This window comes from Acomys minous (assembly GCF_964271855.1).
Source record: "Acomys minous genome assembly, chromosome: 18".
Taxonomy (NCBI): domain Eukaryota; kingdom Metazoa; phylum Chordata; class Mammalia; order Rodentia; family Muridae; genus Acomys; species Acomys minous.
The window spans coordinates 62,298,698-62,325,739 of record NC_140501.1 but is presented as its reverse complement, the minus strand read 5'-3'; the positions used below and the strand labels follow the sequence as shown (position 1 = coordinate 62,325,739).

At 46.4% G+C, this 27,042-nt stretch overlaps 3 protein-coding genes across 8 annotated transcripts in view; all 3 read left to right on the top strand.

Moving 5' to 3' along the window:
* Nucleotides 1–27,042, top strand: LOC311589109 (uncharacterized protein MSANTD5; the record flags this gene model as incomplete). Its single annotated transcript, XM_084767396.1, has 5 exons — nt 1–169; nt 821–1,132; nt 2,590–2,746; nt 24,850–24,887; nt 26,363–27,042. The coding sequence occupies 5 exons, from the start codon at nt 1–3 to the stop codon at nt 26,623–26,625; spliced, it is 939 nt and encodes a 312-aa protein (XP_084623522.1). The 3' UTR covers nt 26,626–27,042.
* LOC311589016 (uncharacterized protein) overlaps nt 9,577–27,042 on the top strand; it is a 130,712-nt gene continuing 113,246 nt past the window's right edge. For 3 of the 6 annotated variants that reach the window (XM_084767251.1, XM_084767252.1, XM_084767248.1), the window contains exon 1: nt 9,577–9,650. The gene's annotated coding sequence lies outside the window, so the exon portion shown is untranslated. The remainder of the gene's footprint in view (nt 9,651–27,042) is intronic. The other 3 variants (XM_084767250.1, XM_084767253.1, XM_084767249.1) reach the window with 2 other exon arrangements.
* Nucleotides 19,382–22,192, top strand: LOC311589022 (uncharacterized protein MSANTD5). The gene is made up of 3 exons (XM_084767274.1): nt 19,382–19,538; nt 20,161–20,466; nt 21,919–22,192. Exons 1-3 carry the CDS (start codon nt 19,409–19,411, stop codon nt 22,176–22,178), a joined length of 696 nt encoding a protein of 231 aa, XP_084623400.1. The 5' UTR covers nt 19,382–19,408; the 3' UTR covers nt 22,179–22,192.

Below are 27,042 nucleotides of genomic sequence, written 5' to 3'. Positions count from 1 at the left end.
ATGCACAGCACAGAGACAGAGATTCCCATATGCATCAGAACCGTTTTAATATTTTATGTATCCATTTCTGCACAGAGAGAAGCACAGCAAGTCCGAAGACCCAGAAACACCCAAGGCGCCAACGTGCAGCAGAGACAGAGGCAGAGGCAGGAGGACCAAAGGGCCTCAGGTATGCAGAGTCGAGTCTGCTAAAACCAAATTCTTCTTATGTATTTCTTAAATCTGTGGCTTGTGAATATGCAGGACCCCAGATGCCCACAGATGTGACAAGGGTAGACTGGCACTCTGTGGTGCCAGGTCTCTGTCCTCACAGAAGACCCAAAGTTTCAGAAACTGTGAGAGCCTCCCTGGGTCAGAGGTGGTCATGAGTCTGTGTAAGCAAAGCGTTCCCAGGTAGCACTTGTCCTGTGAGATCTCTTTGCATCCTGAGATTTATTTCTAAAACTGAAGACACTTACAGTGTCCCGGTGCATGCTAAGAGCTGGATGGCAAGGCCTTGTGACACAGGCCTGTAATCCCAGGTCTCGGGAGGCAGAGGCAGGTAGATCATTGTGAGAGTGAGGCCAGCCTGGTCTACAAAGTGAGTCCAGGACAGCCAAACATACACAGAAAACCCTGTCTCAAAAATCAAAAACAAACAAACAAACAAACAAACAAAGGAGAGCAGTATAGATGCTGAGTCCTGGGCTGGTTGACATAATCTCTTGGTGACTGCATGAGGTCACTTCTGGCTGTTCAGTGTGCAGGAAGAGTCACTAAGAAAGGTTCAGATGAGCTTCTGCATGATGTCAAATAACTCATGACGTCACTCTGTCCCTAGCAGGTCCTTCTCGTGACCGGTGGACTGATCCTGAAAACAGGGTCTTCCTGCAGGAGTGGGAAGTAGTTGAGCAGGAAGTGGGCCACCCAGGCGGGAAGATCCACAAGAAGACCAGACTGATTTGCCAGCGCCTCGGTCATCGGGGCCTGAGGAAGAGCTGGACAAGCTGTTTCAACCTGCTGCTCACCATGCAGAGTCTGCACGAAGCTCTCTGTAATGAGAGACCAGGGGTCGAACCACCCTTGTTCTCTCCTTATGCAGAGGCCCTGTACAGGATCCTGGGCACCAGGGACCCGAGAAGCCAAGTGCCAGGTGAGTGTCTCCTGGGTAGACTGTTGAGGTCCTCTTCTAGAGAGTGGCATCAGCTGGCCTGTCCTTCATGAGCACAGAGCAGAGCACACAGTGGAGGGCAGCCCGTTTCCCACAGGCCTCTATAGCACATAGCAGGAAAGTCTGGCCTCTCTCTGGGTCATTTTGCTGTCACCCAAGGGCATGGAATTTGGACTAGTACATAGTTGACTATGACAAAGAGGCCAACAGGTTACTTAGCCTGATTCAGGGTGAGGGAGGGTGCCATGCTTATGACTGTAAAAGAGACTTTTACTCTCTGGCTCAGCTGTGGTCTGGGAGGCTTACTGCCTCCTGCTGGCCTAGGCCTGACCCTGGAAGCATGTAGCCTGCAAACAATCCAACCCAGGCCTAGAATGTTTTCAGCCTCTGACACTTCCTGCTTAGGCAGCTCACCTTTCCTTGTTCTTGTTGAGCTCTGGCTGGTTGAACTCAGCTGTTCTGCCTCAAACTCTTCTCTCAGATGACTCAGCTAATCCAGCTTCTCTGTGGGCCAGAATTGCTCTACTTGGCCTCAAACTAACTCTGAAATCTGCTCTGATATTCTGGCTTCTTTACATTTTCTGGCTCCTTCAGTCTTCACCTGAGTTCTCTCTCTGCAACCCATGTCTCTATTACTGTTATAGTAAAACTGCTTCCTGGGCTGGAGACGTGGTGAAGAGCACTGCCTGTTCTTCCAAGGTTCATGAGTTCAATGCCAAGGAACCACGTGGTGGCTCGCAACCATGTATAATAGCATCTGGTGTCTTCTTCCTGCAAGCAGGCACATATGAAGACAGAATGCTGTATATAAATAATAAATTAATAAGTCATACAAAAACCCTGATTTATAAATAAATTAATAGCAAAAGAAACTTGCCAGGTGTGCGGGCACATGCCTTTAATCCCAGCACTCAAGAGGCAGAAGCAGGGGGATCTCTGAGTTTGAGGCCAGCCTGGTCTACAAAGTGAGTCAGGACAGCCAAGGCTAAATAGAGAAAACCTGTATCAAAATAAAGCAAAAAGCACAAACTACAAACACAAAGAAGAAAAGCCCTGCTTTCCCATTCCTCTCTCTACTCAGTAAAGTTGGGCTTATCGGCTTCTGTCAAATCTTTTATGATTGGTCACCTTTTCTGCCACTAGATTGGACATAGCTTTCAAACATGGGTGCTCCCTTCTAAATTAACTTTACCTTTGTTTGGCATTAAAGGCATGCACCAGCACACCTGGGCCTAAGCTTTTCTTTACCTGATATGAGGTCTACACCAGGTTGGCCTTGAACTCAAATCTGTTTGCCTCTGTCTCCTGGATTGAAAGAGTGTTTGTATTCCAGCCAGATCACATAGACCTAGATCTTTGAATGTGATCTGTTGCCAGAACAGCCATGTTGTGAATTAACATTCCTCTACATATGATCTCTCTGTTTCTTCTCCTCTCAGAAACTCCCTATGATGGGGCTGGTAACCTCCAGTTTCCGATGTACCCTCAACCTCCCATGGCCTTCCTGCCTCCCGAGTACCATCCTTGGAGTTTAGGCATGCCTGCACCTTCTGGAGAGCCTGAATGGAACCCACCACTGATGATGTCCAGGGAGGAGTCACTGGTTCCCAGAGGGGATCCCTGGGGCCCCTCCTATCTGATGGCTCCACCGCAATATCCTGCCTCTGTCCCTGCAGACACCAGCCTCCAGCCATGGTTAAATTCTGACAACAACCCAAGTCTTCCATGAAGATGTCTATGAAGAAACTCTCCTCCTCCTCCTCCTCCTCCTTCTACTCCTCCTCCTTCTCATCTCTTCTCCTTGTCACTACTGTTGGGGTCATACGCACAGGCAGGCAGGGGGTGTGGTACTAACTGCGGGGCGTTCATTTCTAGGTGACCTGGCACCTTCCCTCTGCCCTCTGTCTCCTCCAGACTCCTGACACTGTCTCCCATACTACAAGGGCAGCCTCTGCGTCCACTCAACACCTTTTCATTCCCTAGCCTTCTTGTTAAGGAAATCAGGGTCAGTGTCTCACAGCCTCCAAGTCAATGCAATAGAAACTATTTGGAGCTTGAGATGGATCTGGGGGCTGGTGTGATGTAATGTCAATTAAGAGAATATCAAAGCTAACCTAGATATTTAAGTTTAAGATACTGAATGAATGTTCAGGGACATTGCCACCATTTTGAAAAAAGATTTATTTATGTAACAGTGTTTTGCCTGCACCTAATACCCGAAGGTCAGAAGAGGACACCAGAGCTATGAGCCTTTTCGTGGTTGATGGGAACTGAACTCAGGACCTTTGCAAGAGCAGCCAGTGGTCTTAACTACTGAGCTGTCTCTCCAGACCCATCGCCACCTATTTTAACCTAATGTAGTTGTGCAAGTGATGAGTACAGCTAAAGCTCTGTGGAGGTGGAAAGACGAGGCTCCTTTCTGGGCTGACTTTCTGAAAGCCTATAGCAAAGACAGGAATGAAAGAAGCTTCTCTTTTTGCCTGATTGCTTTCACTCTTGTTAGCAAGAGCATCTGCTGACTGCCATGAGAGCAGTTGTCAGTCTTTTGAACTGTATTCCCTTTGGGATTAATGACTCTTTCTTAGGTTTCATCTAAGACCATCAGAAATATCAAATGTTTACATTATGATTCTTGACAGTAGCAAAATCAGTTATGAAATAGGAAAGAAGATAAAATTATGGTTGGGCATTACCCCAACATGAGGAATTGTATTAAATGGTGGCAGTGTTAGGAAGGTTGAAAACCACTGTATTAGAGCTCACTTCTTCAAGATTCTGGGATATACTGAAGACCATGTGAGACATTCAGATCCAGATTAAGCAACTACTGGATTCTTGGACTTCTGTTCATAGGCAGTCAGTGTTGGATTAGTTGCATACATTATAGAATATACATATATACAAAACAAAGCTGGGGCAGGGTCCAGTGGTGCGCACCGTTAATCCCAGCACTCAGGAGACAGAGACATGCTTATCGCTGAGTTTGAGGCCAGCCATGTCTACAAAGAGAGTTTCAGGACTGCCAGGACTATTACACAGAGAAACCCTGTCTTGGAGAAAAAAGACTGTCTATGTATAAAAATTGTATTATATTATGTTTTATTCATTCATAAAAATGTGCATGTATACATATGTTCTATAACATACAATGTATAGACGTATATAGACATTCTCCATGCTTTTTTTATGCTAGAGAACTCCAACTAATATCCCAGGTAATGCTATATTCAGGTATCAAAATAGTCATTAAGATTTTATAGGAAACCCTGGGACTCAGCATCAGAGAAGACAGGGCATTCATGGGACACTGGATACCTAGGGAGGAAGGCTATGATAATATGGGGCAACATCCTAAGTCCTTCATGTTGGAGTTAGCACAAGTTCTGTGCCTGTAGCTGGGCAGAGATCCCAGACCCCTGGGGAAGCATGTGGAGTTCAACATCATCCTGTGCTACTGGGGTAGTTATAGGCCAGTTCCAGGGTCCCTCAACCCTGTCCTCAAAAGAAGAATAGAAACAGATGCACCTATCCTTCATGCCTATGCCTTTTTCTCTTCCTGGTGCTTACAGTTCTTACTAAAATGTCTTACTAAACTTCATCTCTGGGCTGGAGGGTTGGCTCATAGGTTAAGAGTACTGGCTGTTCCTCCAGAGGTCCTGAGTTCAATTCCCAACAACCACATGGTCACTCACAACCATCTATAATGGGGTCTGGTGCACTCTTCTACTTTGTATATGTATGTAACTAATATGTAATCACTAAATAAAAAAAAGTCATCTGTGCTGCTTTATATGAGTTATTTTTTTCTCTACCATGACATGTGTGTGGATAAACCAGGCAAATTACAGAGCTGTGGAGGAGGGGGAAATTCATGCTCACAGTTGTTTTCAAAGTGTATGATGCATGGGACACTGATCCAGCAAACACAAATCAGGAACTCAACCACACCAGAACAAAGGGTTCCCACACTCTTGAGATGAGTGACATGTGTCCCTATTCCCAGTGGTCATCTATAATATCCCTTAGTCTCCTTTGCATTAATGTGATCACAGTTGCCCTCCCACCACTAGAGCAGTGGTTCTGGACCTTGCTAATGCTGTAATGCAATTTCTCACTGGCTGTGATGAAGTAGGCCTTTCGTCCCAGCACTCCAGTGCCAGAGACAGACAGATCTCTGAGTTTGAGGTCAGCCTGGTCTATACAATGTGTTCTAGAACAGCGAAGGCTACACAGAGAAAGCCTGTCTGGAAAAACCAATGAACCAACCAAGATACAAAAGACAAAAGCAATTTCTATTGCTGTGGTGACCATCCCAAACATACAATAACTTTCTTGTACAGCAATAGGATAAACTACGGTAAGTTTTCTAATCACCTTGAGCCGCCCTCTTCGGTGTCATTATGCAGCTGAACAATAGGTTCTTGTCTAAATTCCTCTGTCTGTGTCTGAGTATTTTTTAAATTTCATGTATAAGTCATTCTAAGGTTTGTATCTTTTCTAACCCCTTTTCATATTTGCCACAAACACCCAGCATTGGGTGCTGGAGCGATGATTCAGAGGTTAAGAGCACTGACTGTTTTTCCAAAGGTCCTGAGTTCAATTCTCTGCAACCACATGGTGGTTCACACCAATTTATCATGAGATCAGTCTGGCCTGAAGGCATTGTACACAGTCAGAACACTGTATATATAATAAATATGTTTTAAAAACCCATATGACTACTAAGGATAAAATATGAAACACCAGACTAATAATATTTATAATTAATATCATGTGAATCTCTTACATTTTTGGTTATGAACCTAGTCTTTAATGGCTGAGACCTCTCTCCAGCCCTCATGCCAATCTCAATTAAGTAATTCATCTTTCAATTTTCTGATTCTACTTTCATCTTAAGTAGAACTCTACAGGGTCTTAACAACCTTTATTATGATATGCCTCATTCTTAATATCAGGAGGTTTTTTCTTGCTTTTGTTTTTGATGTTTTTATTTGTTTTGTTTTGGACACAGGGTTTCTTTGTGTACTCCCTTTGTAGACTAGGCTGGCCTCAAACTCACAGAGATCCACTGGTCTCTGCCTCCCAAATGCTGAGGTTAAAGGTGTGTGCCACCATATATGACTAGATTTTTCAGTTTAATGATACTTAGCTCTCTCCTTGAGGACTTCCCAAGTGATATATAAAACCCGATGGCTTCTCACTTTGTCCACAGCTGGCATGATGTCTCTCCATGTGCTTTTCCCATGTTGGCCAACAATTTTGTTTTTATCAACATCTCAATAGTTTGATTTTGCCAATAAAGACTCAGGAGCCTGTTAGCTCAGAGAGGCAGAGAAAGCACTCAGTTGACCCTCCTCTTCAGCTAATGTCCCAGAAGGAATCTCTAGTCCCATGACATCTCTCACAAACCCCTCAAACTGATTGTCCCCCTGTAGATTCCAGATCAACACCATTTTGTGTTCAGGGCCTGAGCACCTGACCCTTGCTTCCCCCTGGAGTTTCCATGGAGAGCCACAAGTACACAGCTAGCAACTGGTCCTAGGAACTTGTACCCGGGGCTAACCAATCAGAGCTTCAGGTCATAGTGACCAGAAGAAAGGAAAAATTCCCTCCTGTGGTCTGGCCCTGGTCCACTTGCTTATCCCTGGTTATCCAGCTAATCAGCTTAAAGGTCACCCTGTCAGCCAATCAAGTTTGTACTGATCACTGTTGCTGAAGTCAGCTTCTGTAAAGGATATGAAAACCCATTGCTTTTGCTGCTCAGGGTCTCCTCCTTCTCAAAGGCAGGTAGACCTCATTCCATTGGATCAATAACAGCCTCTTGCCTTGGCATCAATCTCAGACTCCCTCTCTCATTGGGGCTTCCAGGAAAAGTCTCTCCCACTACAGGTCTTACCCCTCCCTTTTACTTCTTGTGTGTTTCTCTAACACTAGGTAGGAGAGAAACAATGATAGAGGGGAGAGAGGAGTTAGGAAAATGCCTGAATCTAATTTCTTTCCTTTTGTTTCTTCATTCACTGTGGCTATAGCAAACCACAACCAACCTCCATAAATGACCAACAACCACTGCCTCTGCCTCCTAGAGCTATCATATTTATGAACCCTCTGACAAGTTCCCAAAATTCCAAACATCACACAATGACAGAAAATATCTGCACCTGGGAAAGCATGCCTCTGCTAGAGCATGAGGCAGTTCAGTCAGGTACTGTGGACAGCCCAAACCAGCCCCATATCCCCACACCTAGGATTAAAACAAAAACACACTCTTAGACTTCTGTGTTTTTTTAAAGGAACCAAAATTCCAGAATTCCCATTACAAATTCCTCCTTAAAGGACTAGTTGAATTCTACAGCGAATTCTGGGGATATTTCTTTTTTTTGTTTGTTTTATGTTTGTTTGTTTGTTGGGAGCCAGGATTTCTCTGTGTAGCCTTGGCTGTCCTGGACTCACTTTGTACCCCAGACTGGCTTCGAATCCACAGCAATCAGCCTGCATATGCCTCCCCAATGCTGGGATGAAGTCAGAGGCAGGCAGATTGCTGTGATTTCGAGCCCAGCCTGGTCTACAAAGTGAGTCTAGTTCAACTAAGGCTACCCAGAGAAACACTGTCTCCAAAAACCAAAACCACACAAACAAACAAACAAAACAAAACAAAACCAATCAACAGCTGGGTGTGGTAGCACAGATCTTTAATCCTAGGACTCAGTAGGTGGATGAATGTCCATTGATGTGAGTTTAAGGCCAGCCTGGTCTACAAAGTGAGTCTAGTACACCTCAGGCTACACAGAAAAACTCTGTCTTGACAAAACAAAAAAACAACTAAAAAGAAAACAAAGAAACAAAAAACTATCCACCTTTCTTTTCTTTTTAAAAAGAATCCATAATAACATAAAATATTTGTCTTTCTGAATGTGTCTTATGGTTTAATAAATTATCTCTATCCCATCCATTTATACAAGTTATATATCTCTGTTTTATAGCTGAATAATGCACCATTATACATATATGATACCTTTTCTTTATTCATTAATGCTCTAAAGGCACATGGGCTGATTTCACAATTTAGCTGTAGTGAGTGGTGCTGAGCGGGAGTGTGTGGAAGCTCAGGAGATGGAGCAGCTGGTTCAATGCATCTCACCAAGCCTGGCAGCCTTCGCTCCATCCCCTGGAGCCCCATGGCAGACACATGCACTCACACATACATAGACATGGGCACCAGATAAATAAGTGTAATTTGTTTTAGTTTTTATATTTTTGGTTTTTCAAGACAGGGTTTCTCTGTGTAGCCCTGGCTGTTCTAGACTCACTTTGTAGACCAGGATGGCCTCAATCTGGCAGCGATCATGTCTTTTTGCTGCTTCCTAACTGTGATGTTGGTACTTGTGTGAATCATAAGGCAAACGTCTGTGTTTCCAGATGGTGTCAGGGACCCTGGGAAAGGGTTGTTCAACACCAAATGTAGTCAAATCCATAGTCTGACCTCCAGAGTCAAAGCAAGCAACTGTGCTTCTGTGGGAGAGAGAAGCATCCAGGAGAGAGGCGGTCTGGCTTTAGCAGTGCTGAGACCAAAGGAAGACAGTAGGATTGTGGTCTGGCCCAGAGTTCCCACAGCAAGTATGGCCTCCCCCACCCCTGCCTTCCCCACGGGCCATGCTCTCCTGTGTTCCCCTGACCCCTCCCCTGCTGCCTTTTTCTCTTTCTGCCTCTTGGTGAAGAAGTTGCCAGACTCCTCTTTCCCAGTTAGTATTCATTAGCTACAGTTTTGGACATGATCCTAACTTACAAAGTGATGGATTTAAAAATTGTTTGTTATCAGGGTGTGGTGGTGCACACCTTTAATCCCACCACTTGGAAGGCAGAGACAGGCAGATCACTGTGAGTTGGAGGCAATCTTGGGCTACAAAGCAAATCTAAGACAGCCAGGGCTACATATAGAAACTGCGTCTTGAAGAAACAAAAACAAAAATGTTAAAAAACATAAATGAGTAAATAAATAAAATGAACAAAAGCCCCAAGCTAAAAGGCACACCTGGGAGGGATCTCTGTTTGATTTGAACTGGCAAGATCCACTTCTAATCCAGATCTGTTTGTTTTTTGTTTTTGTTTTGTGTTTTGAGACAGGATTTCTCTGTGTAGCCCTGGTTGTCCTGGAGGTCACTCTGTAGACAAGGCTGGCCTCCAATTTACAGAGATTCCTCTGTCTCTGTCTCCTGAGTGTGGGATTAAAGGGTGTGCCACCCACCTGGCTTAATCCACATCTCTGAGGTAGGAAGACACACCTTTAATCAGATCTGCTGGAAGCCAATATAAGGAGGGGGAAGAAGGCAGCACTTGCTCCTTTCCTGTTGCCTCCATAGCCAGTCCCTTCCTTCACTGGCCCTGGAGCCAACCTTTCCAGGAGTCCAGCGTCTACTGAGGACAGCTGAAAGATCCAGCCTTTGCCAGCTAAGAACTTTCCCATTCCTGGTCGGCCAGTTTTGGGTTAATTGGACCATAGCCTGTAAGTAATTCTAACAGATCCCCTATAAACTCCCCTTTAAAATTCTATACACTTTGCTACTCTAGAGGACTCAGAATAATACAGCAGGCATAGTTCTATGGAGTTATCAAAAGAGTAATTAATACTTGCTATGGAGCCCTGGAGTTCAATATCAGAAAAGACTGGGCTCTCATGGGACATTGTTTAAGGTAGGAAGGCTGTGCTGATATGGGGCCATATTATTTTTTTTTGGGGGGGTGGGGCACCATATTCTAACTCCTTCACATGGGGCTTTGTAGAGCTGCTGGGCCTGTAGATGGGGAGACATCCCAGACTCCTTTGGGCACATCAGGAGGTGAAGGCCATGCTATGCTTCTGGGGTTTTGTTGTTGTTTGTTTTGTTTGGTTTTTTGGTCTGTTTGGATGGTTGGTTGGTTTTTTGTTTGTTTGTTTGTTTCGGTTTTTTTGAGACAGGGTTTCTCTATGTAGCCTTGGTTTTCCTGGACTCACTTTGTAGACCACACTGATCCTCCTGCCTCTGACTCCCAAAGGCTGGGATTACAGGTGATCTAGGGAGGAAGACAGAAGTTCATGCTCATCCTTGTTTTCAAAGTGGGTTTCAAGATAGCTGCAGATACATGAGACACTGTCAAAAGAGACCAAAACCAAGACAACCCAGCGACAAGGTTTCCATACTCTTGAGGTTAGTGACCTGTGTCTCCTTATTCTCAGTAGTGGTCCCTGTTGCCCTCAACAGGTGTGTTGTAGTGGCGCTGCCATTAATCCCAGCACTGGAAGGCAGAGGCAGGACACTTACTGTGAGTTCAAGGCTAGCCTGGTCTGCAAAGAGAGTCTCAGGACAGCCAGGGCCACATAGAGAAATCCTGTCTTGAAAAAAAAAAAAAAAGAAACAAGCAAGCAAGCAAAAGCAAGCACGCCAGCAAACAAAAAACACAGCTAGACAAGGTAGGGCACACCTTTAATACCAGCACCACAAAGGCAGATCGCTGTGATTTGGAAGCCACACTGGTCTACAGAGTGAATCCCCCAAATCAAACCAACCAACCAAACAACAACAAACCATTGTGCCCTTGCAGCTGGGTGCTTCTGAGGGACAGAGAAACATGCAGACTGAAAACAAGAAAACCCAGCGACAAGGTTTCCATACCCTTGAGATTAGTGACCTGTCTTCTTGTTGTCTGGAATTGAAGGCCATGCTATGCCTCTGGGGTTTTTGCTGTTGATGTTTGGTTGTTTTTGTCCGGTTGGTTGGTTGGTTGTTTTTTTTTTTTCCCCTCAAGACAGGGTTTCTCTGTATAGCCTTGCCTGTCTTAGACTCACCTTGTAGACCTGGCTGGCCTCGAACTCACAGTGATCCTCCTGCCTCTGCCTCCCAAGTGCTGGGATTACAGGTGATCTAGGGAAGAAGACAGAATTCATGCTCATCCTTGTTTTGAAAGGAGGCTAGCTGCAGATACATGAGACACTGTCAAAACAGACTGAAACCAAGAAAACCCAGGGACAAGGTTTCCATACCCTTGAGATTAGTGACCTGTCTCCTTGTTCTCAGTAGTGGTCCCTGTTGCACCTCAGTCACCTGTGGTGTGGGCTGTGGTTGCGCTGCCATGAATCGCAGCACTGGAAGGCAGAGGCAGAAGGATCGCTATAAATTCGAGGCTAGCCTGGTCTGCAAAGAGAGTCTCAGGACAGCCAGGGCTACATAAGGAAATCCTGTCTTGAAAAAATTAAAAATCAAACAAGCAAGCAAGCACACAAACAAACAAAAAAATCCAGCCAGGCGAGGTAGGGCACACCTTTAATCCCAGCACCATAGAGGCAGATTGTTGTGAATTGGAGGCCAGCCTGGTCTACAAAGTGAGTCCAGCGTAGTCAGGACTGTTACAGGGTGAAATCCTGTCTTTAAAAACTTTAAAACACCAGAAAAACAGCCAAGCAGTGGTGGCACAGGTCTTTAATCCCAGTTCTCAGGAGGCAGAGACAGGTGGGCCACAGAGAAACCCTGTCTCGAAAAACCAAACCAACTAACAAACCAAACAACAACAAACCATTGTGCCCTTGCAGCTGGGTGCTTCTGAGGGACAGAGAAACGTGCAGGACGCAGGGGTTCGGGCTGTAGCAGTGCTCAGACAACAGGAGAGACACTAGGGCTTGAGGCCTGGGCCAGAGTTCACATATCCATTGTGACCTTCACCATAGCTGTCCCCACTGTGCCACCACTCCTGCCTTTCCCACAGGCCATGCTCTCCTGTTCTCCTGTCTCCTCCTCTGCTTCCCTTTTCTCCTTGTGCCTCTTGGAGAAGAACTTCCCAGGCTCCACTTTCCCAATTATTATGGGTTAGCTACACTTTTAGAGATGTTTCTTAGTTACAAAGTAATGGATTTGAAAAAAATCTCAGGGTATATCTCAGGGTTTCAATCAAAGTTTATACTAAGTGAAGATATTTAGCAAATGTTTTAAACCTTTTCCCCCTGAGACAGTGTTTCTCTGTGTAGCCTTGCCTGTCCTTTCCTGGCTTTGTAGGCAAGACTGGCCTTGAATGCACAGTGATCCTCCTGCCTCTGTCTCCCAAGTGCTGGGATTACAGGCCTTTGTCACCATACCTTCTTTCCCAGTTTCTCTTTGTTTTTGTTTTGTTTTGTTTTGGTTTTCCGAGACCAGGTTTCTCGGTCTAGCATGAGCTGTCCTGGACTCCATGATCCATCTGCCTCAGCCTCGAGAGTGCTGGGATTAAAGGCCTGTGCCACCACTGCTCCAGGCCATTTTATCTGGTACCGTTATTCCATTTTGATACTTCATAGGTGTTCCAACAACCACTTAAAAAGATTTTTTGTTTGTTTGTCGTTTGAGATAGGGTCTCTCTGTTAGCCTTGGCTGTCGTGGACAGGCCAGTGTAGACCAGGCTGGCCTTGAACTCACAGAGATCTGCCTGTCTCTGCCTCTTGAGTGTGCCAGAAAATTTTTACATTTAAATAATTTATTCAGATTACATCTCAATTGTTATCCCCTCACTTATATCTTCCCCTTTCCCTCCCTTACCCTATTCACCTCTCCTAGACCTGTGACAGAAGGGGACCTTGTCCCCCACCATATGATCACAGCCTTTCAGGTCTTATCTGGGTAGACTGCTTTCCCTTCCTCTGAGTGCCAGCAGGCCTCCTCACCAAGGGGAAGTGACGAAATAGGGGGCAGCAGAGTTCATGTCAGTCAGTCTCTGCTCTCCACACACCCGGGGAAGATGTGCTGTCCATTGGCTACATCTGAATAGGAGGTCTAGGTTTCCTGCATACATTGTTCTTGATGGCTGCAGTAGTTTGTGCAGGTCCCCTGGGTCCTGATCAGCCAGGCTTGATGGTCATCTTAAAGAGGACCACACCTTTACTCCCAGCTCTGGGCAGGAGGAGCTAGATGCAGGCCGATTACTGTGATGTCCTGGAAAGCTTGGTCTAAATGTTAGTGAGTTCTAGGAAGACCAGGACTATGTAAAGCAACCCTGTCTCAATAAAGAAACCTAGGGCTGGAGAGATGGCTGCGAGGTTAGAGCACCATCTGCTCTTCTATAGGTCCTGAGTCCAATTCCCAGCAACCACATGGTGGCTCACAACCGTCTATAATGAGATCTGGTGCCCTCTTCTGCCCTGCAGGTGTATATGTAGGCAAGGCATTGTATAAATAATACATAAATAAATCAAAAGAAAGAAAGAAAGAAAGAAACTTGAATTAGTTGACCTAGGTTTTAGTTAGATTCTTGGGTTAATTAAATTGAGACTCCATGTCAGGCTCAAGATGTCCAAAAATCTGGTTCCTGCCTCAGCCTCCTGGGATGGGATTAAGAGCTCAGGCTGACCCTCTGCTGACCCACCCTAACATCTTGTAGCTGGGCCTAACCCACTCACATCCCAGAGATTTATAAAGGGCCGCTTCTCCACAGGGTTCTCAGCCTTGCAGAAATGAGCAGAGCTCTCCGTCCACACTCCAGACTCTGTTGTGCCCATCAAGACACATCGGATCCTAGTTCCCAGCTCAGTGGAGCAAAGGAAGCTCAGGAGCCAAAAATGCAGGTGAGTTGGGGGATCCACTCCTGTGTTTCCTGGAGGATGGCTGTGCTGTTTGTCTTCAACTATCTCAGAAGGCTCACAGCCTCAGAGTGTGTCTCTGCTGTGCTTCTCCACTCCACTTGGATGTGAGGTCATCAGGTCCTCATAGGAAGCCTCCTGGAATGTTCTGGTACCGTGTTCATTGTGCACCCAAGGGAATGTATATGGCAAAACATCATTAAATGCCCTGAATGGGAACACATCTGCAATTGCAGAGGCACAAGAAGCAGCACTAAACTTGTTCTAGGGTTTTTTGTCTTTAGTTAGTTGAGGCAGCATCTTTTTTTGATTTGTTTTGTTTTGTTTTTTGAGACATTTAACCCTGGCTGTCTTGGGCTCAGTTTTTAAACCAGGTTATCCTCAAACTCATGAAGATCTACGTGCCCCTGCCTCCCAAATGCAGGTACTAAAGGCATGGGCCACAAAACTCCACTTGAGGCAGCATCTTATTGACCCATGGCTAGCCCACAACCCACTATGTAGCCAAGAAGGACGCTGAATGTGTGAGCCTCCCTACACCTCTCAGGAAAGAGGTGGGATCATGGCCACCCACCTAGCACCCCTGTTATGTGATATGGGCTGCAGAAATACTGGTTCCCAATGTTTGTCTGATCCCTTAGTATTCTTGAATAGTTGGAGTTCATTATATGAGATTTGAAGATAGATTTTTAGCCCATGGAGAACAGAAAGGAGATTGGGGAGAAAGTGTGCTGGAGAGAGAGGCTGAGGCCTTCTGAAAGTAGAGGTGCTTCTGTTTCTTATCTTTCACTCCATCAAGGGCACCTACACTATTCACTGGAGTTTTTCCTGGTTAAACTTCAGGACCAAGCTTTCCCATGAGGTGACAATGAGCCAGCACCTGGATGCAAGAGGCAGGCTCCTGAGCCCATGCACAGCACAGAGACAGAGATTCCCATTGCATGAGAACTGTTTTAATATTTTATGTATCCATTTCTGCACAGAGAGAAGCACAGCAAGTCCGAAGACCCAGAAACACCCACGGAGCCAACGTGCAGCAGAGACGGAGGCAGAGGCAGAAAGACCAAAGGGACTCAGGTATGCAGAGTCAAGTCTGTGTTCAAAGCAAACTCTTCTTATGTATTTCTTTATTCTGTGTCTTGTGAGTATATGCAAGACCCCAGATGCCCACAGCTGTGACAAGGGTAGACTGGCACTCTGTGGTGCCAGGTCTCTGCCCTCACAGAAGACCCAAAGTTTCAGAAACTGTGAGAGCCTCCCTGGGTCAGAGGTGGTCATGAGTCTGTGTAAGCAAAGCGTTCCCAGGTAGCAGTTGTTCTGTGAGATCTCTTTGCATCCTGAGATTTATTTCTAAAACTGAAGATACTTACAGTGTCCCGGTGCATTCTAAGAGCCGGATGGCCAGGCCTGGTGACAGGCAGAGGCAGGTGGATTGTTGTGAGATTGAGGCCTGCCTGGTCTACAAAGTGAGTCCAGGACAGCCAAGGATACACAGAGAAACCCTGTCTCAAAACACAAATACAAACAAACAAACAAACAAAAAAGAGCAGTATAGATGCTGAGTCCTGGGCTGGTTGACATAATCTCTTGGTGACTGCATGAGGTCACTTCTGGCTGTTCAGTGTGCAGGAAGAGTCACTAAGAAAGGTTCAGATGAGCTTCTGCATGATGTCACAGCACTCATCACATCCTTCTGTCCCTACCAGGTCCTTCCCATGGCCCATGGACTGATCCTGAAATCAGGGTCTTTCTACAAGAGTGGGAAAATGTTGAGCAGGAATTCGGCCACCCAGGCGGGAAGATCCACAAGAAGACCAGACTGATTTGCCAGCGCCTCGGTCAACAGGGTCTGAGGAAGAGCTGGACAACTTGTTTCAACCTGCTGCTCACCATGCAGAATCTGCACAAGACTGTATGTAATGAGAGACCAGGGGTCGAACCCTTGTTCTCTCCTTATGCAGAGGCCCTGTACAAGATCCTGGGCCCCGGGGACCGGAGAAGCCAAGTGCCAGGTGAGTGTTCTGGGTAGACTGTTGAGGTCGTCTTCTAGAGAGTGGCATCAGCTGGCCTGTCCTTCATGAGCACAGAGCACAGCACACAGTGGAGGGAAGGTCGTTTTCCACAGGCCTCTATAGCACATAGCAGGAAAGTCTGGCCTCTCTCTGGGTCATTTTGCTGTCACCCAAGGGCATGGAATTTGTACTAGTACATAGTTGACTATGATAAACAGGCCAACAGGTTACTTAGCCTGATTCAGGGTGAGGGTGGGTGCCATGCTTATGACTGTAAAAGGGACTTTTACTCTCCTGGCTCAGCTGTGGTCTGGGAGGCTTTCTGCCTCCTGCTGGCCTAGGCCTAGCCCTGGAAGCTTGTAGGCTGCAAACAATCCAACCCAGGCCTAGAATGTTTTCAGCCTCTGACACTTCCTGCTTAGGCAGCTCACCTTTCCTTCTTCTTTCTGAGCTGTGGTTGGTTGAACTCAGCTGTTCTGCCTCAAACTCTTCTCTCAGATGACTCAGCTAATTCAGCTTTTCTGTCAGCCAGAATTGCTTTACTTGCCCTCAAACTAACTCTGAAATCTGGTCTGATCTTCTGGCCCTTTTCTGGCTCCTTCAGTCTTCACCTGAGTTCTCTCTCTGCAACCCATGTCTCTATTACTGTTGTAGTAAAACTGCTTCCTGGGATGGAGACGTGGTGAAGAGCACTGCCTGTTCTTCCAAGGTTCATGAGTTCAATGCCCAGGAACCACGTGGTGGCTCACAACCATGTATAATAGAATCTGGTGTCTTCTTCCTTCAAGTAGGCACATATGGAGGCAGAATGCTGTATATAAATAATAAATTAATAAGTCTTACAAAAACCCTGATTTATAAATAAATTAAAAGCAAAAGAAAACAAAAATCTGGGTGTGCTGGCACATGCCTTTAATCCCAGCACTCAAGAGGCAGAAGCAGCTGGATCTCTGAGTTTGAGGCCAGCCTGGTCTACAAAGTGAGTTAGGACAGCCAAGGCTAAATAGAGCAAACCTGTATTAAAATAAAGCAAAAAACACAAACTACAAACACAAAAAAGAAAAGCCCTGTTTTCCCATTCCTCTCTTCTCAGGAAAGTTGGGCCTATCGGCTTCTGTGAAATCTTTTATGATTGGTCACGTTTTCTGCCACTGGATTGGACATAGCTTTCAAACATGGGTGCTCCCTTCTAAAGGAACTTTACCTTTGTTTGGCATTAAAGGCATGTACCAGCACACCTGGGCCTAAGCTTTTCTTTACCTGATATGAGGTCTACACCAGGTTGGCCTTGAACTCAAATCTGTTTGCCTCTGTCTCCTGGATTGAAAGAGTGTTTGTATTCCAGCCAGATCACATAGACCTAGATCTTTGAATGTGATCTCTTGCCAGAACAGCCATGTTGTGAATTAACATTCCTCTACATATGATCTCTCTGTTTCTTCTCCTCTCAGAACCTCCCTATGATGGGGCTGGTAACCTCCAGTTTCCGATGTACCCTCAACCTCCCATGGCCTTCCTGCCTCCCGAGTACCATCCTTGGTGTTTAGGCATCCCTGCACCTTCTGGAGAGCCTGAATGGAACCCGCCACTGATGATATCCAGGGAGGAGTCACTGGTTCCCAGATGGGATCCCTGGGGCCCCCACTATCTGATGGCTCCACCGCTACATCCAGCCTCTGTTCCTGCAGACACCAGCCTTCAGCCATGGTGAAATTCTGACAACAACCAAGTCTTCCATGAAGATGTCTATGAAGAAACTCTCCTTTTCCTCCTCCTCCTCCTCCTCCTTCTCCTCCTCCTCCTTGTTTTTTTCCTCGTCTATCTCCTCCTCCTCCTCCTCCTTCTGCTCCTTCTCTCTTCTCCTTGTCTTTACTGTTGGGGGTCATAAGTACAGGCAGGCAGGGGATGTGGTACTTACTGCTGGGAGTTCATTTCTAGGTGACCGGGCACCTGCCCTCTGCCCTCTGTCTCCTCCAGACTCCTGACACTGTCTCCCATACTACAAGGGCAGCCTCTGCATCCACTCAACACCTTTTCATTCCCTAGCCTTCTTGTTAAGGAACTTAGGTTCAGTGTCTCACAGCCTCCAAGTCAATGCAATAGAAACTATTCAGAGCTTGCGATGGATCTGGGGGCTGGTGTGATGTAAATCAATTAAGAGATTATCAAAGCTAACCTAGATATTTAAGTTTCAGATACTGAATGAATGTCCAGGGACATTGCCACCATTTTGAAAAAAGATTTACTTATGTAACAGTGTTTTGCCTGCACAACATCAGGACAGAAGAGGGCACCAGATCTCATTATAGATGGCTGAGAGGTTAGAGCACCATCTGGTTTTCTATAGGTCCTGAGTTCAATTCCCAGCAACCACATGGTGGCTCACAACCATCTATAATGAGATCTGGTGTACATGCAGGCAAGGCTTGTATAAATAATACATAAATAAATCAAAAGAAAGAAAGAAAGAAAGAAAGAAAGAAAGAAAGAAAGAAAGAAACAAACTTGAATTAGTTGACCTTGGTTTTAGTTAGACTCTTGGGTTAATTAAATTGAGACTCCATGTCAGGCTCAATATGTCCACAAATCTGATTCCTGCCTCAGCCTCCTGAGATGGGATTAATAGCTCAAGCTGACCTTCTGCTGGCCCACCCTAATATCTTGTAGCATGGGCCTACTCCACTCACATCCCAGAGATTTATAAAGGGCTGCTTCTCCACAGGGTTCTCAGCCTTGCAGAAGTGAGCACAGCCCTCCGTCCACACTCCAGACTCTGTTGCGCCGTTCAAGACACAGCACATCCTAGTTCCCAGCTCAGTGGAGCAAAGGAAGCTCAGGAGCCAAAAATGCAGGTGAGTTGGGGGATCCACTCCTGTGTTTTCTGGAGGATGGCTGTGCTGTTTGTCTTCAACTCATCTCAGAAGGCTCACAGCCTCAGAGTGTGTCTCTGCTGTGCTTCTCCACTCCACTTGGATGTGAGGCCATCGGGTCCTCATAGGAAGCCTCCTGGAATGTTCTGGTACCGTGTTCATTGTGCACCCAAGGGAATGTATATGGCAAAACATCATTAAATGCCCTGAATGGGAACACATCTGCAATTTGCAAAGGCACAAGAGGCAACACTAAACTTGTTCTTGGGTTTTTAGTCTTTAGTTAGTTGAGGCAGCATCTTTTTAGTTTGGTTGTATTTTGGATTTTGAGACATTTAACCCTGGCTGTCCTGGGATCAGTTTGTAACCCAGGTTAGCCTTAAACTCATGAATATATACCTCCCCCTGCAACCCAAGTGCAGGGATTAAATGCATGGGTCACCAAACCCCACTTGAGGCAGCACCTTATTGATCCGTGGTTCCCAATGTTTGTCTGGTCCCTTAGTATGCTTGAATAGTTAGAGTTCATTATATGAGATTTGAAGATGGATTTTTAGCCCATGGAGACCAGAAAGGAGATTGGACAGAAAGTGAGCTGGAAGAGGCTGAGGTCTTCTGAAAGAAGAGGTGCTTCTGTTTCTTATCTTTCACTCCATCAAGGGCACCTACACTATTCACTGGAGTTTTTCCTGGTTAAACTTCAGGACCAAGCTTTCCCATGAGGTGACAATGAGCCAGCACCTGGATGCAAGAGGCAGGCTCCTGAGTCCATGCACAGCACAGAGACAGAGATTCCCATTGCATGAGAACTGTTTTAATATTTTATGTATCCATTTCTGCACAGAGAGAAGCACAGCAAGTCCGAAGACCCAGAAACACCCAAGGACCCAACGTGCAGCGGAGGCAGAGGCAGGAAAACCAAAGGGCCTCAGGTATGCAGAGTCAAGTCTGTGCTCAAACCAAACTCTTCTTATGTATTTTTTTATTGTGTGGCTTGTCAGTATATGCAAGACCCCAGATGCCCACAGCTGTGACAAGGGTAGACTGGCACTCTGTGGTGCCAGGTCTCTGCCCTCACAGAAGACCCAAAGTTTCAGAAACTGTGAGAGCCTCCCTGGGTCAGAGGTGGTCATGAGTCTGTGTAGGCAAAGCATTCCCAGGTAGCACTTGTCCTGTGAGATCTCTTTGCATCCTGAGATTTATTTCTAAAACTGAAGACACTTACAGTGTCCTGGTGCATGCTAAGAGCTGGATGGCCAGGCCTGGTGACAGGCAGAGGCAGGTAGATCGTTGTGAGATTGAGCAAGCCTGGTCTACAAAGTGAGTCCAGGACAGCCAAGCCTACACAGAGAAACCCTGTCTCAAAAAACGAAAACAAACAAACAAAAAAGGAGAGCAATGTAGATGCTGAGTCCTGCGCTGGTGGCATAATCTCTTGGTGACTGCATGAGGTCACTTCTGGCTGTTTAGTGTGCAGGAAGAGTCACTAAGAAAGGTTCAGATGAGCTTCTGCATGATGTCAAATAACTCATGACGTCACTCTGTCCCTACCAGGTCCTTCCCATGGCCCATGGACTGATCCTGAAATCAGGGTCTTCCTGCAGGAGTGGGAAGGTGTTGAGCAGGAAGTCGGCCACCCAGGCGGGAAGATCCACAAGAAGACCAGACTGATTTGCCAGCGCCTCGGTCAACAGGGTCTGAGGATGAGCTGGACAAGCTGTTTCAACCTGCTGCTCACCATGCAGAATCTGCACAAGACTCTATATAATGAGAGACGAGGGAACGAACCCTTGTTCTCTCCTTATGCAGAGGCCCTGTACAAGATCCTGGGCCCCAGGGACCGGAGAAGCCAAGTGCCAGGTGAGTGTTCTGGGTAGACTGTTGAGGTCCTCTTCTAGAGAGTGGCATCAGCTGGCCTGTCCTTCATGAGCACAGAGCAGAGCACACAGTGGAGGGAAGGCCATTTCCCACAGGCCTCTATTGCACATAGCAGGAAAGTCTGGCCTCTCTCTGTGTCATTTTGCTGTCACCCAAGGGCATGGAATTTGTACTAGTACATAGTTGACTATGACAAAGAGGCCAACAGGTTACTTAGCCTGATTCAGGGTGAGGGAGGGTGCCATGCTTATGACTGTAAAAGGGACTTTTACTCTCCTGGCTCAGCTGTGGTCTGGGAGGCTTACTGCCTCCTGCTGGCCTAGGCCTGAACCTTGAAGCATGTAGGCTGCAAACAATCCAACCCAGGCCTAGAATGTTTTCAGCCTCTGACACTTCCTGCTTAGGCAGCTCACCTTTCCTTCTTCTTTCTGAGCTGTGGTTGGTTGAACTCAGCTGTTCTGCCTCAAACTCTTCTCTCAGATGACTCAGCTAATCCAGCTTTTCTTTCAGCCAGAATTGCTCTACTTGGCCTCAAACTAACTCTGAAATCTGCTCTGATCTTCTGGCCCTTTTCTGGCTCCTTCAGTCTTCACCTGAGTTCTCTCTCTGCAACCCATGTCTCTATTACTGTTGTAGTAAAACTGCTTCCTGGGATGGAGACGTGGTGAAGAGCACTGCCTGTTCTTCCAAGGTTCATGAGTTCAATGCCCAGGAACCACGTGGTGGCTCACAACCATGTATAATAGAATTTGCTGCCTTCTTCCTGCAAGCAGGCACATATGAAGGCAGAATGCTGTATATAAATAATAAATTAATAAGTCTTACAAAAACCTTGATTTATAAATAAATTAAAAGCAAAAGAAAACAAAAATCTGGGTGTGCTGGCACATGCCTTTAATCCCAGCACTCAAGAGGCAGAAGCAGGGGGATCTCTGAGTTTGAGGCCAGCCTGGTCTACAAAGTGAGTCAGGACAGCCAAGGCTAAACAGACAAAACCTGTATCAAAATAAAGCAAAAAACACAAACTACAATCACAAAAAAGAAAAGCCCTGTTTTCGCTTTCCTCTCTCTTCTCAGGCAAGTTGGGCTTATTGGCTTCTGTCAAATCTTTATGATTGGTCAAGTTTTCTGCCACTGGATTGGACATAGCTTTCAAACATGGGTGCTCCCTTCTAAAGGAACTTTACCTTTGTTTGGCATTAAAGGAATGCACTAGCACACCTGGGCCTAAGCTTTTCTTTACCTGATATGAGGTCTACACCAGGTTGGCCTTGAACTCAAATCTGTTTGCCTCTGTCTCCTGGATTGAAAGAGTGTTTGTATTCCAGCCAGATCACATAGACCTAGATCTTTGAATGTGATCTGTTGCCAGAACAGCCATGTTGCAAATTAACATTCCTCTACATATGATCTCTCTGTTTCTTCTCCTCTCAGAACCTCCCTATGATGGGGCTGGTAACCTCCAGTTTCCAATGTACCCTCAACCTCCCATGGCCTTCCTGCCTCCCGAGTACCATCCTTTGAGTTTAGGCATCCCTGCACCTTCTGGAGAGCCTGAATGGAACCCGCCACTGATGATGTCCAGGGAGGAGTCACTGGTTCCCAGATGGGATCCCTGGGGCCCCCACTATCTGATGGCTCCACCGCTACATCCAGCCTCTGTTCCTGCAGACACCAGCCTCCAGCCATGTTGAAATTCTGACAACAACCCAAGTCCTCCATGAAGCTGTCTATGAAGAAACTCTCTCCTCCTCCTCCTCCTCCTCCTTCTCCTCCTCCTTCTCTTTTTTCTCATCTATCTCCTCCTTCTCTCCCCCTTCTGCTCCTCCTCTCTTCTCCTTGTCATTACTGTTGGGGGTCATAAGTACAGGCAGGCAGGGGATGTGGTACTTACTGCTGGGAGTTCATTTCTAGGTGACCTGGCACCTGCCCTTTGCTCTCTGTCTCCTTCAGACTCCTGACACTGTCTCCCATACTACAAGGGCAGCCTCTGCGTCCACTCAACACCTTTTCATTCCCTAGCCTTCTTGTTAAGGAACTTAGGTTCAGTGTCTCACAGCCTCCAAGTCAATGCAATAGAAACTATTCAGAGCTTGCGATGGATCTGGGGGCTGGTGTGATGTAAATCAATTAAGAGATTATCAAAGCTAACCTAGATATTTAAGTTTCAGATACTGAATGAATGTCCAGGGACATTGCCACCATTTTGAAAAAAAGATTTATTTATGTAACAGTGTTTTGCCTGAACAACATCAGAAGGACAGAAGAGGGCACCAGCTCTCATTATAGATGGCTGAGAGGTTAGAGCACCATCTGGTTTTCTATAGGTCCTGAGTTCAATTCCCAGCAACCACATGGTGGCTCACAACCATCTATAATGAGATCTGGTGTACATCCTGGCAAGGCTTATATAAATAATACATAAATAAATCAAAAGAAAGAAAGAAAGAAAGAAACTTGAATTAGTTGACCTCGGTTTTAGTTAGACTCTTGGGGTAATTAAATTGAGACTCCGTGTCAGGCTCAAGATATCCACAAATCTGGTTCCTGCCTCAGCCTCCTGAGATGGGATTAATAGCTCAGGCTGACCTTCTGCTGGCCCACCCTAATATCTTGTAGCATGGGCCTACTCCACTCACATCCCAGAGATTTATAAAGGGCTGCTTCTCCACAGGGTTCTCAGCCTTGCAGAAGTGAGCAGAGCTCTCAGTCCACACTCCAGACTCTGTTGCGCCCTTCAAGACACAGCACATCCTAGTTCCCAGCTCAGTGGAGCAAAGGAAGCTCAGGAGCCAAAAATGCAGGTGAGTTGGGGGATCCACTCCTGTGTTTTCTGGAGGATGGCTGTGCTGTTTGTCTTCAACTCATCTCAGAAGGCTCACAGCCTCAGAGTGTGTCTCTGCTGTGCTTCTCCACTCCACTTGGATGTGAGGTCATCAGGTCCTCATAGGAAGCCTCCTGGAATGTTCTGGTACCGTGTTCATTGTGCACCCAAGGGAATGTATATGGCAAAACATCATTAAATGCCCTGAATGGGAACACATCTGCAATTTGCAATTTTTAGCCCATGGAGAACAGAAAGGAGATTGGGGAGAAAGTGTGCTGGAGAGAGAGGCTGAGGTCTTCTGAAAAAAGAGGTGCTTCTGTTTCTTATCTTTCACTCCATCAAGGGCACATACACTATTCACTGGAGTTTTTCCTGGTTAAACTTCAGGACCAAGCTTTCCCATGAGGTGACAATGAGCCAGCACCTGGATGCAAGAGGCAGGCTCCTGAGTCCATGCACAGCACAGAGACAGAGATTCCCATTGCATGAGAACTGTTTTAATATTTTATGTATCCATTTCGGTACAGAGATTAGCACAGCAAATCCAAAGACCCAGAAACACCCAAGGACCCAACGTGCAGCAGAGACGGAGGCAGAGGCAGGAAGACCAAAGGGCCTCAGGTATGCAGAGTCAAGTCTGTGCTCAAACCAAACTCTTCTTGTGTATTTCTTAGTTCTGTGGCTTGTCAGTATATGCAAGACCCCAGATGCCCACAGCTGTGACAAGGGCAGACTGGCACTCTGTGGTGCCAGGTCTCTGCCCTCACAGAAGACCCAAAGTTTCAGAAACTGTGAGAGCCTCCCTGGGTCAGAGGTGGTCATGAGTCTGTGTAGGCACAGCGTTCCCAGGTAGCACTTGTCCTGTGAGATCTCTTTGCATCCTGAGATTTATTTCTAAAACTGATGACACTTACAGTGTCGCAGTGTGTGTTAAGAGCCGGAAGGCCAGGCCTGGTGACACAGGCCTGTAATCCCAGGTCTCGGGAGCAGAGCCAGGTGGGTCGTTGTGAGTTTGAGGCCAGCCTTGTCTACAAAGTGAGTCTAGGACAGCCAAGTCTACACAGAGGAACCCTGTCTAAAAAAAATACAAAAACAAAAACCAGAATAACAAACATAAAGAGTAGTATAGCTCCTCAGTCCTGGGCTGGTGGCATAATCTCTTGGTGACTGCATGAGGTCACTTCTGGCTGCTCAGTGTGCAGGAAGAGTCCCTAAGAAAGATTCAGATGAGCTTCTGCATGATGTCACAACACTCATCACATCCCTCTGTCCCTAGCAGGTCTTTCCCATGACCATTGGACGGATCCTGAAATCAGGGTCTTCCTGCAGGAGTGGGAAGATGTTGAGCAGGAAGTTGGCCACCCAGGCGGGAAGATCCACAAGAAGACCAGACTGATTTACCAGCGCCTCGGTCAGATGGGCCTGAAGAAGAGCTGGACAAGCTGTTTTAACCTGCTGCTCACCATGCACAAGACTCTCCATAATGAGAGAACAGGGACTCAACCCTTGTTCTCCCCGTATGCAGAGGCCCTGTACAGGATTCTGGGCCCCAGGGACCTGAGAAGCCAAGTGCCAAGTGAGTGTCTTCTGGATAGATTGTTGAGGTCCTCTAGAGAGTGGCATCAGCTGGCCTGTCCTTCATGAGCACAGAGCAGAGCACACAGTGGAGGGCATCCCGTTTCCCACAGGCCTCTATTGCACATAGCAGGAAAGTCTGGCCTCTCTCTGTGTCTTTTTACTGTCACCCTAAGGGGATGAAATTTGGACTCCATACCTAGTTGACTATGACAAACAGGCCAACAGATTACTTAGCCTGATTCAGGGAGAGGGAGAGTGCCATGCTTATGACTGTACAAGGAACTTTTACTCTCCTGGCTCAGCTGTGGTCTGGGAAGCTTACTGCCTCCTGCTGCCTAGGCCTGGTCCTAGAAGCCTATGGGCTGCAAACAATCCAACCCAGGCCTAGAATGTTTTCAGCCTCTGACACTTCCTGCTTAGGCAGCTCACCCTTCCTTGTTATTTCTGAGCTGTGGTTGGTTGAACTCAGCTGTTCTGCCTCAAACTCTTCTTTCAGAGGACACAGTTAATCCAGATTCTCTGTTGGCCAGAATTGGCCTGCTTCTCCTCAAACTAGCTCAAAAATCTGCTCTGATCTTCTGGCTTCTTCTCATTTCCTGGCTCGTTCAGTCTTCACCTGAGTTCTCTGTCTGCAACCCATGTCTCTATTACTGTTCTAGTAAAACTGCTTCCTGGGCTGGAGAGATAGTTAAGAGCACTACCTGTTCTTCCAAAGTTCCTGAGTTCAATACCCAGGAACAACGTGGTAGGTCAAAACCGTCTATAATGTTATCTGGTTCCCTTCTCGTGCAAGCAGGCACATATGCAGGCAGAATGCTGTATAGAAACAACAAATTATTAAGTCTTACACAAAAACCTGCTTTGTAAATAAATTAAAAACAAAAGAAAAGAAAAATCTGGGCATGCTGGCACATGCCTTCAATCCTAGCACTCAAGAGGCACAAGCTGGGCCATCTCTAGTTCAAGGCCGCCTGGTCTACAAGGTGATTCCAGTACAGCCAAGGCTAAACAGAGAAAACTTGTCTAAAAATAAAACAAAGAAACAAACAAACAAACAAGAAAACAATAAAGAAAAACCCTGCTTTGTAAGTAGCTTCCCTTTCCTCTCTCTTCTCAGAAGGGTTTGGCTTATCCTCTTCTGTCAATTCTTTTATGCTTCGTCACCCTTTCGGCCACTAGATTGTACATCGCTTTCAAACATGGGTGCTCCCTTCTAAACTAACTTTACCTTTGTTTGGCATTAAAGGCATGCACCAGCACACCTGGGCCTAAGCTTTTCTTTATCTGATATTTGCTCTATACCAGGCTGGCCTTGAACTCAAGTCTGTTTGCCTCTGTCTCCTGGATTAAAAGAGTGTTTGTATCCCAGCCAAACCACACAGATCTACATCTTTGGATGTGATCTCTTGACGGAACAGCCATGTTCTGAGTTAACATTCCTCTACATATGATCTCTGTTTCTTCTCCTCTTAGATCCTCCCTATGATGGGGCTGGTAACCTCCAGTTTCCGATGTATCCTCAACCTCCCATGGCATTCCTGCCTCCCGAGTACCATCCTTGGAGTTTAGGCATCCCTGCACCTTCTGGAGAGCCTCAATGGAACCCGCCACCGACAATGTCCACGGAAGACTCACTGGTTCCCAGATGGGATCCCTGGGGCCCCCACTATCCACTGACATTTCCACCCCTACTTCCTGCCTCTGTCCCTACAGACACCAGCCTCCAGCCATGGTGAAATTCTGACAACAACCCAGGTCTTCCATGAAGATGTCAATGAAGGAACTTGCCCTCCTCCTTGTCTTCCTCCTCCTCCTCCTCCTGCTCCTCCTCCCTTATCTTGTCACTAATGTTGAGGGTCATAAGTACAGGTGGGCAGTGAATGTGGTACTTACTGGTTGGGGGGTCATTCCTAGCTGCCTTGGCACCTGCCCTCTGCTCTCTGTCTCCTCCAGACTCCTGACACTGTCTCCCATACTACAAGGGCAGCCTCTGTGTCCACTCAACACCTTTTCATTCCCTAGCCTTCTTGTTAAGGAACTCAGGATCAGTGTCTCACAGCCTCCAATTCAATGCAATAGAAACTAGTCTGGAGCTTGAGATGGATCTGGGGGCTGGAGTGATGTAATGTCAATTAAAAGAATATCAAAGCTAA

Coding starts and splice junctions, on each gene's coding strand:
- LOC311589022 (XM_084767274.1), top strand. CDS start 19,409: ATGAGAACTGTTTTAATATTTTATGTATCCATTTCTGCACAGAGAGAA. Junction 19,539..20,160: donor GGAAAACCAAAGGGCCTCAG/GTATGCAGAGTC, acceptor TGTCCCTACCAG/GTCCTTCCCATGGCCCATGG. Junction 20,467..21,918: donor CCGGAGAAGCCAAGTGCCAG/GTGAGTGTTCTG, acceptor TTCTCCTCTCAG/AACCTCCCTATGATGGGGCT.